Source organism: Anser cygnoides, chromosome 8, assembly GCF_040182565.1.
Source record: "Anser cygnoides isolate HZ-2024a breed goose chromosome 8, Taihu_goose_T2T_genome, whole genome shotgun sequence".
Lineage (NCBI taxonomy): Eukaryota > Metazoa > Chordata > Aves > Anseriformes > Anatidae > Anser > Anser cygnoides.
Genome location: NC_089880.1, coordinates 4689063 through 4702555, shown reverse-complemented (window position 1 = coordinate 4702555; position 13493 = coordinate 4689063). Strand labels below are relative to the sequence as shown.

Below are 13493 nucleotides of genomic sequence, written 5' to 3'. Positions count from 1 at the left end.
AATCACTGGCTGCCAAACATGGCGAGCACACATTGACTTGAAGAAGATTCAGTTGTACCAGCCACTTTCCCAGGGATAGACTGCTGTTCTTAGAAAATACCTTCTGTTTTCTGACATGCAGGTGAATTCAGAGCCATCCGAAACACTGAATTTACTAAATTATAACAAATTCACTCATTTTCATGGCTCAAGCCCTACTCCAAGCTTATATGATCTACCTGCACAGTGAATTTCAGCCTCTGAATACCTGAGAAGAGCCAAGTTCCTTTTTAAATTTACCTTCTGTGAAAGCCAGCTACCTCAGCTGCCAGCGTCACTGAGGCTTTGTTCAGCAGAATAACATGTATTTTGAGAATGGGAAAAATTACAAGTGGTTAAAAGCCTTAAGCAAGAGGATTACCGCAGGAGGGATTATACATAAATCCTTATGTGCAGCCATAGCGGTTTTCAAAAGAATTAAACTGCAGTACAGTGTTGAGCCCAAGCAACGCCAGGTCCAGGAGCATATCACATTGCACCCAGTCATTCTGTGGCTCCTCATGACAAGAGGAGGCACCTCAAGATTTTCCAAAGTATGCAGATTCTCAGCCTTTGCTGGGGGAAAGGACTCTGCACAATCTTTCATCGTTCTCGACTAGGTAGATGTTAGTCCTCACTTCTAGCAATTCACACCATCAACTAAGCCCACTGCAGACACACTGCTTTGTTACTCTGTGCACTTGGGAATTGCTAACTGCACAACACAATGGAATAGGTGAGAAAAAAATGAAAATGCTCTCTAAGTACAATGTCTTTCTTCATTCAAAGGGACTAAGAGCATCCTGAAAAATAAACAAACAGATAACAAAGGCCACTTTAGAAAGAATGTCACCTCAGGAGCACCAGTAAGGATAGAACAGACTTCTCATAAGCCCTCCCTTCACAATCCTCCTGTCAGTGGAGATGCCTGACGAGAGTTACTACCATGTATGTATGCAAAGACAAGGCTGGTGTAAGAATGTTCTCCAGAAAGGCCACATGCCTCTCAATCCACTCTTGCAAAGAACCTGGACATTACTACTTACAAGTCACACTGCAGAGCCAGAGGTTTTTGTTGAACATAAATGGAGTTAGATGAAGCAGCTCGTGATTCCTCAGGGTTTCTAAATTCAGAGAACTGGAATTGAACTGACAGGGCAAAGATGTGCTTTCACAGAGCTGAAGGTGGACTAAGGATTTTAATTGCTATTCAGATTTTGAGAATTTGGGTTTATACACACATTAGCCTCACTTGAATAATTAACAGTGCTCAGGAACATGACTAATGCACTGACTTCTCTTTTTTTTTTGAAATCCACATATTGCTGAGTCACCACCAGAATACATCAGATGAAGAAAAAGAAAGTACACGCTACAGAAGAACACCACTGTACCATGGGAAGCTGTGACTTCCACACGTGAGCTTACTTTCTAAACCTAACCTGTCAAAGTGCTAACTTGGAGTGGCTTAAGATTCCTGACTTTGCTCTGCTTCAAAGGAAACTATTTAAGAAATCTGAGACATGACTGTGCAATCACTTTGATCTCTATCTACACAAAATGCAGTTTTAGGCAAAGCTTTTATACAGAAGTTATATATTTTCATACCAAATAAAACTGTTTTTATAGCATTTACCCATGAATACAGCTTTGAATTCTAAGAACTGTTTGGGAGGCTAATATATGTTTTTACACACATTTATAAGATGATATGAGGGTTAAGTGACTGCTACTGAATTAGCTATTTCCTCTTTCTTACTGTTCCTTTTCCTCCATCCAGGATATAATTAGACATTTTTATGCGTTTATGTGTGTGTTCCCACATTTACGACTCTCAGAACATTTGCTTTGTTGATATTCCTAATACTGATGTTAATTACTTTTATTGTACAGAGTTTATCGTACTTCAACGTGACAACATAAAATAGGGCTGTATTCTCATTTATAGTAGACTATTTAAACCATATGAAAATCTAACAGGAACTCAAAGTAAATTAAATATCATAGACTAGAAAAGCCTTGTACTTCTTATTTAATACCAATAAATTGGGGCATTCATATACTATCCTTAATAATACCTTTCACACTGCAAATAATTTATGATATAATTGAATGGTACCAAGCTGGCATACAAGTAACTCAGCTGACAACACTGAAATCGTTAGATTTACACAGTTCCATATAAGATAAAAAATATGGCACGTGCAGTCATTCTGTATAAATAATTTAGCTTTCACTCTAAGATAATTTGGCTCCAAAAAGAGAAAGTTACTATGCCAGTAAAATAATAATAATAATAAATCACAGTAACTTGTTTTAAAAGAATAGTGCTTAGATTTTAGAAGCATTATTACTTTCTAGCTCTTGTTCATAAGACTATTTCTTAGCAGCATATCAAGAACTGGAAATATGAAATTGCACTTTCTTTTTTTCTTTAAAACAGAGCTTACATGAAACATAGGAAATAAAACAAAAACTTATGATCAAACTAGATGAGAACAACTCTTCAGTTTTTCTATGGTTTCTGAAAAGGTCTTTGTATATATGATTGCAAGTATGTTTCTCACGTAAATTTTCTGATATTTGCATGCAATTTTTTAATTTCCCCAAACATTTATGGTGAAATAGAGCTAAAATTATTTCAAGGTTTCTGTTCTTTAACATAAAGGTTTTTTAAAGCATTCCTACAATTCTAATAAGAACACAAATAAAATATAGTTCCAGTGAGCATTTCCACTGTCTAGGGAAAATGATGTTTTCATTGTTCCCACAGATGGGTTCCCTTGCAGTACCACTCTGAAGCAGCTATTTGACAAATGGGTACATGACATAAGAAATATTGCCTATGCTGACACTGCACAAGTCAAGTCCACGTCTAGGGGAAAGGTGTAGCCTACGTAAACAAACCCAAGTCTAGCAGCAGCATAGGACACAGCTTCTAAATACTTAAGGTCCTAGAAAAGCATTTTTGCAGCTTTCCAGTGTAAGCTACACTAACATCAATCCCTGGGCTAGGGTTGCTTTAGCAGACTTGCATCTCTCTATGGTCTGCAATCACGTCACTGCACCGCAGTGAAAATGTGCTTTAAAGCCCTTATGCACTTACAGCAGATCTAACTTCAGCACCATGGGGAATCCAGATATCACCTACATGGTAATTTGCAATTATAGAACCAGACAAGAATACTAGAGCAGTATCTCCTGGTATGCTACCTTTAAAGACATATCTAGCAGCAATACTGTGAATCACACATCAGCAGGTTTTCACTTCAGCAGGCAGACTAGTTGGAAGAAAATAGAATTCTAAAATATGTTAATGATTATTCTGTACGTAATGAATATAATGAATATACACAAAAGCCAAGCAGCGTATCATCTGTTAGGAACAATCATGTGCCCCCAAACAAACAGCATTCTTTGTGGGAGCTGACAATACATGGGATTAAGGATAATCAGCAGTAATTACTCATCTGGACTTCGGAAAAGTTACTGTCTTTGCAATGTAGCTTGTCAAATGTTAAAACAGTCAGGAAGGGACAGACTATGGTCTTTTGTGGATCAGAAAATGTTTAAAAGAAAAACAAAAATATAAACAGCTGCAGCGCAATGTGGTACAAATGTAACATGACCGTTCTAGGAAATGTGTTGGAACTGAGAATATTCATGTCCTTATTAAACCTCTAAAGAACACGGGAACAAAAAAGGTGATAAAACTGGTGAACAGCAGAATCTTTTGGTGTTAGTCAGACCTAGAAAGAATGCTGAAGTGCTTCAGAAGAACCCATATGAGAAAATTATACAACATAGAGAAATGATAAACAATTCAGCTTTGAAGTAATAAAAAAAAAAAGAATTACTTGTGAAATTGACAGGCTGGCAATTAATTGCAAGAGTTCGGCAAAGAGACTGGCTCTTGATGTCATTCAGAACGAATGGAGATACAGGAAAGGGGAAGAAATTTATAGGATATTCATTTTTTCAGAGATAAAAGTAACCACTGAAATTATTGAATAAATATAAATAGTATGTATAAATATAGGGACATTATAATATGTCTGCATAACTATGGTGCGCACATGTTAATATACCATAAGGACTTTACTCTAGTTTCTCTTATGCATTTGGTATCTTGGATTATCAGGCACTTAGAATGTGTGTTCTACCATTTGCTCAATGCCCAGCCTCTGACAAGTTGCTCTAACAGTTTTAACACAGCAAAATTTGTAAATACCTTTACACAATGGGGAGACTCTTGAGAGCAGATCTTTCTTGTTGCTTCATCCAGTAGTCTTAATGATTTCTCATGGACCGTTAAGTTTTCTTGTTGAAGAAAACTGTCTCAGATGTTTTCTCTCCATTTTTAGGGCCTGGATATTGTAATTTGAATTCTGCACCTATAACCATATTAGAGAGAAAAATGATTATTATGTTTCTGTCTACACTTCTTCATGATACTACATTGTATGCTACCTTGGCTGACTGATATCATGGCCCTGGGCAATTGCACTTGACTGAAATTCACTCCCTTCTAATCTTACGTAGAACTTTAAAGGTGTTGAAGGTCCAACACTGCTGCTATTCTAGTCTTCAACATTCTGATGACATGGCATTCCCGTATCTACTCTATAGCCTTAGCTTTCTGTATTTGTGATTTACATTTTATGTAACTACACCCTAAAATGGCAAAGAGTAAAAAAAAGTCAATGCTGAAGGTTGAGTTCAGTGATGTTCCATAACATTTTCTGTCTCTTTCTTGCTGCTCTAGGAAAGTGTTTTGCTTAATCCTTCAAGTCATGTTAAAAAGATCTTATGTGTACTTCTACCATACTACTTTGCACAGCAAGCTCATGCTCAGGGGGGAAAAATGGAGCCTGAACACAAGCCCATCTGCTCCATGGGACAAAACCCAACTTGAGCCACAAAGTATCTCCATAGGTACAGGAACTCTATTTTGAACACTCAAACACCTCCACTCGCTCTGCCCTTCATCATGCTAAGGTAATGTTTGACCGGCCTCCCAGTCTCATTGCATTGATGATTTTTTTTTCTTTTGTACTAAGTAACCAAAAGATGTTCTGGCTATTAGAAGTAGATCAAGGTTATACTTACCAAAAATGCATTTTTCATTGGAAAACAACAGATTGGAATTAAACACAGCATTTCTTAAATTTGCAGTCTAATCACAACTTTTGGTAAGTATACTTTTCACAAAGGACATAATTAAAACGCAGAACTCCATATCAGTAGATGATGTGCCACCCCAAGTTACAGATGAGTTAAAAAGTGATGAGAAATTCATGGAGGAAAGCTTCCTGGAAAGGCCGCTGAACACAGTTACAACCTCAGGCCCTGTAAGCACCGCACTTTGCTGGAAGGCTACAGCAAGGAAAGTGTTGCAGTATGTTTGCTCTCTTACGCTCCTCTATTAAGCATCTGCTGCTGGCTGTTGCTAAAAAAAAGGAACTATATGAATCAAGGAGACTGATCCAGTGCAACTCTTTTTTTTTACTGGGATTTTGTTTTTTTCAAACTGAGCAAAAGAATCACAATGCTTTCCTATTCGAACATCGGCATCGTCAGCTATCGACTCATAATCTGAAAGCAATTTGAATTCTTTGGAGAAAATGACCTTTGTACATTATTTGTCCCAAAAGTTTTGCCAAAATACATGAAATAAGTCAAAATGCACACAAGTGTGTGCATTCAACATGCACCAGGTAATTAAAACTACAACAAGTTTAACATTTTAACTTATCCTTTTCAGATAGATCTTTTACTTTCATGTCTATATATGCATATGGAAATAAGCAAAAAGCTTATCTTTCTGTGTAGAATCTGCATATAAGCAAATAAACTCATTCTTTCAGTTTTCAAGTGCACCTCTTCAGTGAATTAGGTGTGTTTTTGTTTTGAGTACCTGAAACATTTTGCAGCTCACCTTACTGTGTGACTCCCAGAAAATATTTAACACTGGGATGCGAAGAATTTCTCTGTGTATTCTATTGCTGAATCTTTGTGCCTGAAAACCCCTTATAAGATTACATAATAGCCCTCCATGTGGTTTTCTGTTTCTTTTTTAAAAACTAGTTTTCCATATGTCTTTGTTAAACAACAGGGATTGAAATCATTCTAAATGAATGTTGGAAGAGAAAAGTTTAGCCTGAATTCAGTGTACAAGATCTGAGAATCTGAAAAATTGTTTGCAGGACTATAGCAAGTTTAAGTCTACATGTAAACTATAAGTTTATACTTATAGTAAGTATAGTAAGTTTGCATTGGTGATGGCACACTGCTCTAAAAATGCATCCCTTTCAATTTCATTACAGGTTTCCTTCACACAAACTTTAGAAGTTATTTAAGAAAAATATACTCCTTTGGACACAAATTCAGAAACAAACTAAATCCATAATTGCCTCTGGAAGCACACACAGTAGTCCATCTCTGCAAATTTTTAAGCAAGTTCCCTCTAAAATAATTGCCATTAGAAATCCCTGCTCAGCATTTCTTCTGTTTAAAACAACTCTTAAAAAAAAAAAAAAGGAAAGCTACCTTAACAGCGCAATGATTTCTGCACTTTTTTTTTCCCCCACACTTACTAAGTTTCTGAAAAAGATTAATTGCTACTGAACCTGGAGATCAGTCTACAGCACTAGAGAACATCAGATTTAACAGCAGATTAGAGCCAAAAGAAGCCTCCAAATACTGTATGAGCAACCCACAACTTATTTTCTGTTCCTAACCAAACAACAGTGAAGACATACTGAGTCTGCCAGCCCTGTAATGCAAAATTTTTCAGCATAAAAACATGCACAGTAACAAAAACACTGAGAAATATGAACCTACATACTATTTCAGTGTGCTTTTTATAAACAACAAGTATCTTAACAAGCCTTGCAAATTATAAAGTTGCTGATGTTTGTAATTTATGTGAGATCAACAAATTAAGGGGTATTTGGGGAGGTTTCTGAGAATGCCTGCCATTGTATTTTCATGGGCAGGCTTGCAGCTCTCATCCTTCACCTATCCCCTGGGACAAGTATAGTTCCTGTATCATCTTTTGAAATATACCTGAGCATATTTCTACCAAAACAGTGATGGGGAGTGGGGAGGTTTTTGTTTGTTTGGTTGGCTGTTGTTTTGGTTTTTGTTTTGTTTTGTTTCAGTTTTGTGATTGTGCTTTTGAATTTCAGACAGGAAGACTAAATGTACTGTTTTAGTCCATTCTGCAAGGACTAAACTAATTAAGTGCTAATCGACCTTCTAGCACCTATAAAGAGGTAATTCACCCATCCCATCTCCCACTGTAAACTGCAATGGCTATTAGCATTTAAAGGACTGCCAAGTCCTATTATACGTGTTATAGTCATAAATAGTAAATAAATACTGATAAGCATTTTTAGTAAGAGCAAAGACAGAGACCAAATAAAGATAAGAGTGTTCTTAACGGATGATTCAATCTGGGTACCTTGCTCTCCTTCCCAGCTGAGGCTGTCGTGTGCTGCAGTCACGCCTCTCACCGCCAGCCTGCACTGGGATGATAATCAGTCACTATGAAAACTCATTAGCTCCACAGCAATGAGCCCTCCACTGCTGAAGCTTGGTGCTGTTCTTAGTACCGTGGCAATGATCTCTAACTGGATGTCCCAAACTCTCCCATCTCTGGTAGGACTAAATACCACCAGACTATCCACTTCAGATACTCTAGTAAGTAGCTGTGATGTGTTGCAATCCATCTGAAAGCTGAGCTAGTATGTAAGTGCCAGCAAAAGCTTTACTCTGGTGCCTCTTTGTGAATCTTTTTAGAGTACTAATCTTCCCATCATCACTTAATGCATGCTTCTTTTTGGGCATCATAAATCTGCACATTGGTGAGCATGTTGTGGTCTTACTATGAAAGAAAAGATTTTAAAATAGCATCCTTAAATATTGAAGAACAAATGCCTTCATCTTGAGGGTGAAATGCTAAAAATAGCACAGCAATGCCATTTCTTTTGCTTCAATATTTTGCCTGTTTACTGCTCCAGAAAAAAAATGTACTGCATTATTAAGGAAAACAGGTATCAGAAGATTTCTTTTTAATTTTTGTCTGATTAGTGCTATACATAAGTTATTGACTACAATATTCAAGGAGCCTGATTCTTTCTTATTTTTTCTTTATTGGAGCATGGTTAAGCAAATAAATAGCTGTTAAAATAAAATTGGTACTAGGAAACTGGGTATCAGAACTTTAGAAAGGTAATTGTACAAATAAAAATATCAGCTTGTATGTTTGATGCTCATATACAGCAGCCTCTGTTAATTAAGACCTACAGAAAAGCTGTGATTAGCTATTACTGAAAAGTGTAAAAATTAAAGTAATAGTTTGGCTGGACAACAAGGAACACTATCCTAGTTATAAGTTATTGGTAAGTTAAACTAGAACACATTTTTTCTAAATGGTTAGTAAAACGATTTTATTATAACTGCAGTCAGATGTTTGTATAATAGTGTGTTATGTAAAAGATATGTTTAACTGTTTGTACAGTAGAGCACAATATACAGAACTTAATTTTTCAGTTGTAAATAAAAATGCATTAACTAATCAACATTTAATTAATTGAATATATGCACACAGGAAAAGCATTACTACAGAAAGTCACCGCATTTAGACTTTAAATATTGCTCCTTTAAATTTAATTATATTGTAAGAAACAATTATTTTAAGTTTTAGAGCATCAAGGTGAGAAGACAAGGAAAAGCTCCGTTTTGTTTTCTATAAATGTAGTTTATGCCCACTGACCTACAATACAGTTTGCTAGTTCTTGTGGCAATGTGATATTATAAGAAATAAAGTTCCCTATCTAATTTAAATCCAAGTTTAAAGTTGCAATTGAGTGGTTAAGGTGCACACTTGTTGTTGTAACATGTAAGCATATATATATATTTACACATTAATATATGATTATATATATTGTCATTTTCAAATTCCAAGTGGTGTAAACTGCCATGCCTCCCTTGGCTTCAACAGAACACTGATGTTACAAATGCCTCCTAAGTATTATTTTAGTAATGATCTTCAAACTCAAAAGTTGGAGTTATATGCACATTTTGGGTTTCAAGAGGGCTAGCAGGAGTGCCTGGAGAGCTGGGGACACAAGCATAAAAACCCCATTATCTGAGCTTGGCAACATCCGCCAAGTGGAAAAAATACCATCTTCAATCAGGTGGGGTGTTGTTATAAAGCTAGCACCACAAATCTGCTGCCTTTTTCTAAACTTCAGCTTCTAGCTGAAACTTTATGGCCCAGGTGCTCAGTGATGCTGTGGTCATCATTACCTGGTTTTTAATTGGCAGCTGTCAATTAAAGTTAGCTGTCAAGTTACTGTCATCCCCTGGCAGCTTCTCCAGTGAACGCTGCCGCGCAAGCAGTTCTCCAGAAGTTCTCTCCTATACACGGCTCAAAATTTGCACATCTTGCACGAGGAAAAAATAGCAAAACCTCCCCGCCTTTATTAACATTTTCTCCTCCCCTTGCTGGAAGAAATGTATGGTGAGGTGGGGTCAGGGGAAAGACCCCCGTCTTCAGCAACATTTCACTCCCAGGACCAAAATCACAAGACAAATTGACAAATTTTTTTGACAAATTGATTGTTATATTTAAGCACTGATATTGAATATATGTATTTCCATTTGCCCAATTACTAGTAACAGTGGAGGCAGCTATAGCAGCTTTATCAGAATGTGAGTGCAAGTGAAAAAAGTAAATCTTTTTCAGGTAAGTAAAGTGACTGTAGCTCAGTAGCCTGCCAAGACAGATTAATATGGGTCTTTGCAGAGACTCTTGTTTTCCCCAGATTTCCAAGAACTAGAATGATTTGTCGTCATTGCTGCTGTTCACCCCTCATTATTTCTTTTCTCATTTGTTGACTAAGGCCTGTCAGCAGCAAGCCTGCATTTGGAGAGTAGATTCAGTAGCTTTCAAAAGGTTTTGATGCATTCTAGCTCTTTCCGTGTGGCACAGCAGTTTCTGCTTGAGATAGGCATTAAATGACAAAGAAAAAAAAAAAAGAGAGAGAAAAAAAAGCTAAGTGCACCTACCCGCCCACACTTATTTTTCTCTGTAATTATTCATATTCCCCATCCTAGTTAACAAAGGTTGCCCAATGGCATGCACACGATGGCATGCACACAGATAACAAAGAATACCGGAAGAAAACTTAGCCCATACTGGGTCTGCTGTCTCAGCACTCATTTCTGCACGGGCAGCCCATCACAACGCACTCATATTATGCCTGAAGGTCTTTCACTGTTAAAAATATTTTTCCAAATAGCTACTTCGTCTTTTTTTTTTTTTTAAATCAAGATATATGTTAGGTGCCATAAGAAAATATCAGCCAAATTAATCAATATTCTTTTCTCAGACAAAACACAGAGATATACATTGTTAGCATATACAAGTACCTTTGACAACACAGCATGGACTGTAATTGCTTTACTATAGACCACGCATGATCCTGCTATCGCATCCGTTCTCCACTGCAGAGAACTCCATCCACTTGAATGCAGTAAAATCAGTTGCTATCAATCTAAAAATAGCAGATATAGCAAATATCACAGTTCATTCATAAACTATACGCAGTATTTCTGTTCTGTAGGAATTATAATTGCAAGCTTTAGGCTCCCGAACTTCAACAAGAACTTGCTCTTGTATGGGCACACTGTCTGGGCAGCCGTTCTACAGAGAGGCATGGAAACTTGTGAACAGAGCTTACACTTCACAAGGGTCACCAGCTTTAAGAAGTTTCAGTTGTTCTAGCTTGCAATTTTAGTAGCTGCTCAAATCTAATTTAAATAATCTCTCCAGTTGTAAGTTTGTTTTGTTTTTATTGTTCTCCATGTGTTAAACTAGATCACCTGTGCCCTAAAAATTAAGGCTACAAGAACACAACAATAGTGGTACAATTTAGCACTGACCTCTGGATATGCCTTTTTATCACACCCAAGTTTGACTGTCCTCTATTTAGTCATCTACGTTATGATACCTCATTCTTCCTTGCAAAACAAGGGAACAATACAGTTCTGATTTGTTTTAGATAACTCCACAGTAAAAGAGGTCACTGCCGTCTTCAATGACTTCTTCAAAGTAGACATTGTGGGGGACAAAAAGTCTATGCTCTTCTCTAACATTGTGCTGATACTCAGAAAAATATTGCTACCTTTCCTTCTAACCTCAGTCTACAGAGTCTACCTTTTCTGAGGCAAGGAACTATACAACTTACTCCTCACTAAGCATCAATATCAAAGCTTGCCAATTTTAACAATCACTCTTTGTGCTGACACTGAGTACAATTTCATACTAAAATTAATTTATTCCAACTTTATCCAGACCAAAAATATTTCAGCGCCATCCATTAGCAACTGCACTGTAAAATTCAGTAGTCAATATTGTATTATTATTAAAGAATAATGCATAATATTAGCTTGAAATTACAGCCTGAAAACAGTCAACATATTTCTGGTGCCAATTAATTTTCATTCCCTCACCTGAATTTGTTCAATCATCTAATTATATTGCTTTGTCTCGTTCTGATGCTGTGCTTTTCTATAAATCCCATTAAGCAGATAGATACCTACTCTCGCAAAGCATCACATAAGCTTTAAAGGTAGGGTAGTGTTGGCCTGCTCTGAAAGGAAATACAGTTTTTTGCTTTGTTCTTCTTGGTGGTGGTAGTTGCTGAAAAAGAACAGGTTCAGAATTTCTAGAATTCTGTGCCAGTAAAGGACAGCACGATGTCTTTACTTCCCTGTGCCATGCCTGCCATCACCCCCCATCATCTAAACTAACCTAGTACTTCTCAGTACTGCCCCTGTCTTTCCTTTGGTGTATGTGTAGCTGAAGTCAACCAAGAAGAGTTTTCTGTGTGCTGCATCTTTAAGAGCAAACCTGCTAACACACCTCCAGAACCGCTTCCCAGCCAATTCCCTGTTGCGTGAGTCACACAGACTGTGCTTTCTCTTTGGGATTTTTTATTTGTTCTCTTCTGTCTTTGTTGTTTCCATTAGTCTAAAGTAAAAGTCATTCAAGCTGAAAGGACATATTTGTTCTCTGTTAATGAAAAACCTTACCATCCCTCTGCAAAGAATTACATCAACCACTTGTGCTGAATCACTAACAGGAAACTGCTCTCACCCACACTGGAAACAATGCTCATAGACTGTTCTGCAGATGTGAGACATGGCAAAACTGTGCAAAATCACCAGCCTAATTAGTTAAGAGAATAATGAGTGATGACTAGGAGGAACCTCACTGCAAATATATAATGCAAAAATAAAGAAAAATAGGTGGTGTTTTCAAACAACAATTAAATCAGTTCTGTTCCCTTTATTTTTGTTGTTGTTGTGTTACAGACTCAGATTAGCCCCAAGGAAGGGTGGCAAGTTTATAGTTCAGCCCAAGATCCTGATGGCCGTTGCATTTGTACTGTTGTTGCACCTGAACAAAACCTATGTTCAAGAGATGCCAAGAGCAGACAACTTAGACAGCTGCTAGAGAAGGTAAGTCTTCCCAATGAATTTCTCCTTTTGATCACTGAACTTCCCCTGGAAATCCACTCCTGTCTCTCTAAGTTTAATATATAATGGTGTCCTGAAGTGTTATCTATAAAAATATTCCTTCAGGGTATATCCCCTACGTGTGTTTTCACCGCTTATCGTAATTTGTCTGTTTTCCTTATAGCACACCACTGTCAACCCAAGCCACTTATCTAGCAAACTGAAGTTGCGTCTTCTCTTGCTCATTCCCCAAACCCTTCCTTACACACATACAGGACTGACTTTCCCTGTGTCAAAACAGTTACAAATCCCACCTTAAACTTCCTCGTTGTTGTGGGATTTAAACTACAGCTCCTGCTTCAAACGTGTAAGTCTCTTGAAGGTCATTCCTTGTCTCTTATCAGCAAATAATGAGATACAGACATGACAGCACCATCAAAGCAGACTATACAGATGAGAAACAGTTCTAAGTTATTTTTATTTGTTATTTCCTCAGTTAATACTATTTATTTCATTCTCTGGTGCTGCAAATTTTGTCTAAACAACCCAATTCTTATTCCCAGTATTATCCACTACTGTTTATATATTAAAACTGGTAAAGTGTTATTTCGTATGAACTGAAAAAACACTGCAACCATGAAAACACAAACTATTATTCTGCATTCCCTATGTAGGTAACCAAGTTTATAGTTACTGCGTAACAGCTAGTAGTTCATAACCTGAGAGACTGAGACAGAGCATTTGAACAGCAACAGCAGAAAGCAACATAAAATGTAGACCTAAAAAAATATGCATTTTTCAGCATACAATTTTCAGTATTTTTCCAGCTATAGAAAAATCACACCAATGCTAAATCCTGCAGATGTTCCTTCCATAAACCTCCGTGAACTTCAGCAGGGACTTAATTTCAGTTTTTGACAGAGTCCATAGCATGACATGTAACT

The 13493-nt window shown here is 37.0% G+C and overlaps 1 protein-coding gene and 1 long non-coding RNA gene across 8 annotated transcripts in view; one reads left to right on the top strand and one right to left on the bottom strand.

Moving 5' to 3' along the window:
* Positions 1 to 13493, bottom strand: part of LOC106039409 (uncharacterized) — a 319959-nt gene that overhangs the window by 178576 nt on the left and 127890 nt on the right. For all 4 annotated transcript variants that reach the window (XR_010833403.1, XR_010833405.1, XR_010833406.1 and 1 more), the window contains one exon: positions 4250 to 4412. This is a non-coding gene — a long non-coding RNA (uncharacterized lncRNA). The remainder of the gene's footprint in view (positions 1 to 4249; positions 4413 to 13493) is intronic.
* The window catches only part of OLFM3 (olfactomedin 3), a 60844-nt gene that overhangs the window by 27826 nt on the left and 19525 nt on the right, over positions 1 to 13493 (top strand). Inside the window, exons 1-2 of one of the 4 annotated variants that reach the window (XM_048066989.2) lie at positions 4802 to 5016; positions 12406 to 12552. Coding sequence is in view for 3 of the 4 variants with exons in the window: in XM_013186560.3 (XP_013042014.1) it covers positions 7594 to 7722; positions 12406 to 12552 (276 nt within the window). In the remaining variant the exon portion in view is untranslated. Of the gene's footprint in view, positions 1 to 4801; positions 5017 to 7461; positions 7723 to 12405; positions 12553 to 13493 lie in introns of those variants that run through there. The other 3 variants (XM_013186560.3, XM_048066987.2, XM_048066988.2) reach the window with 3 other exon arrangements.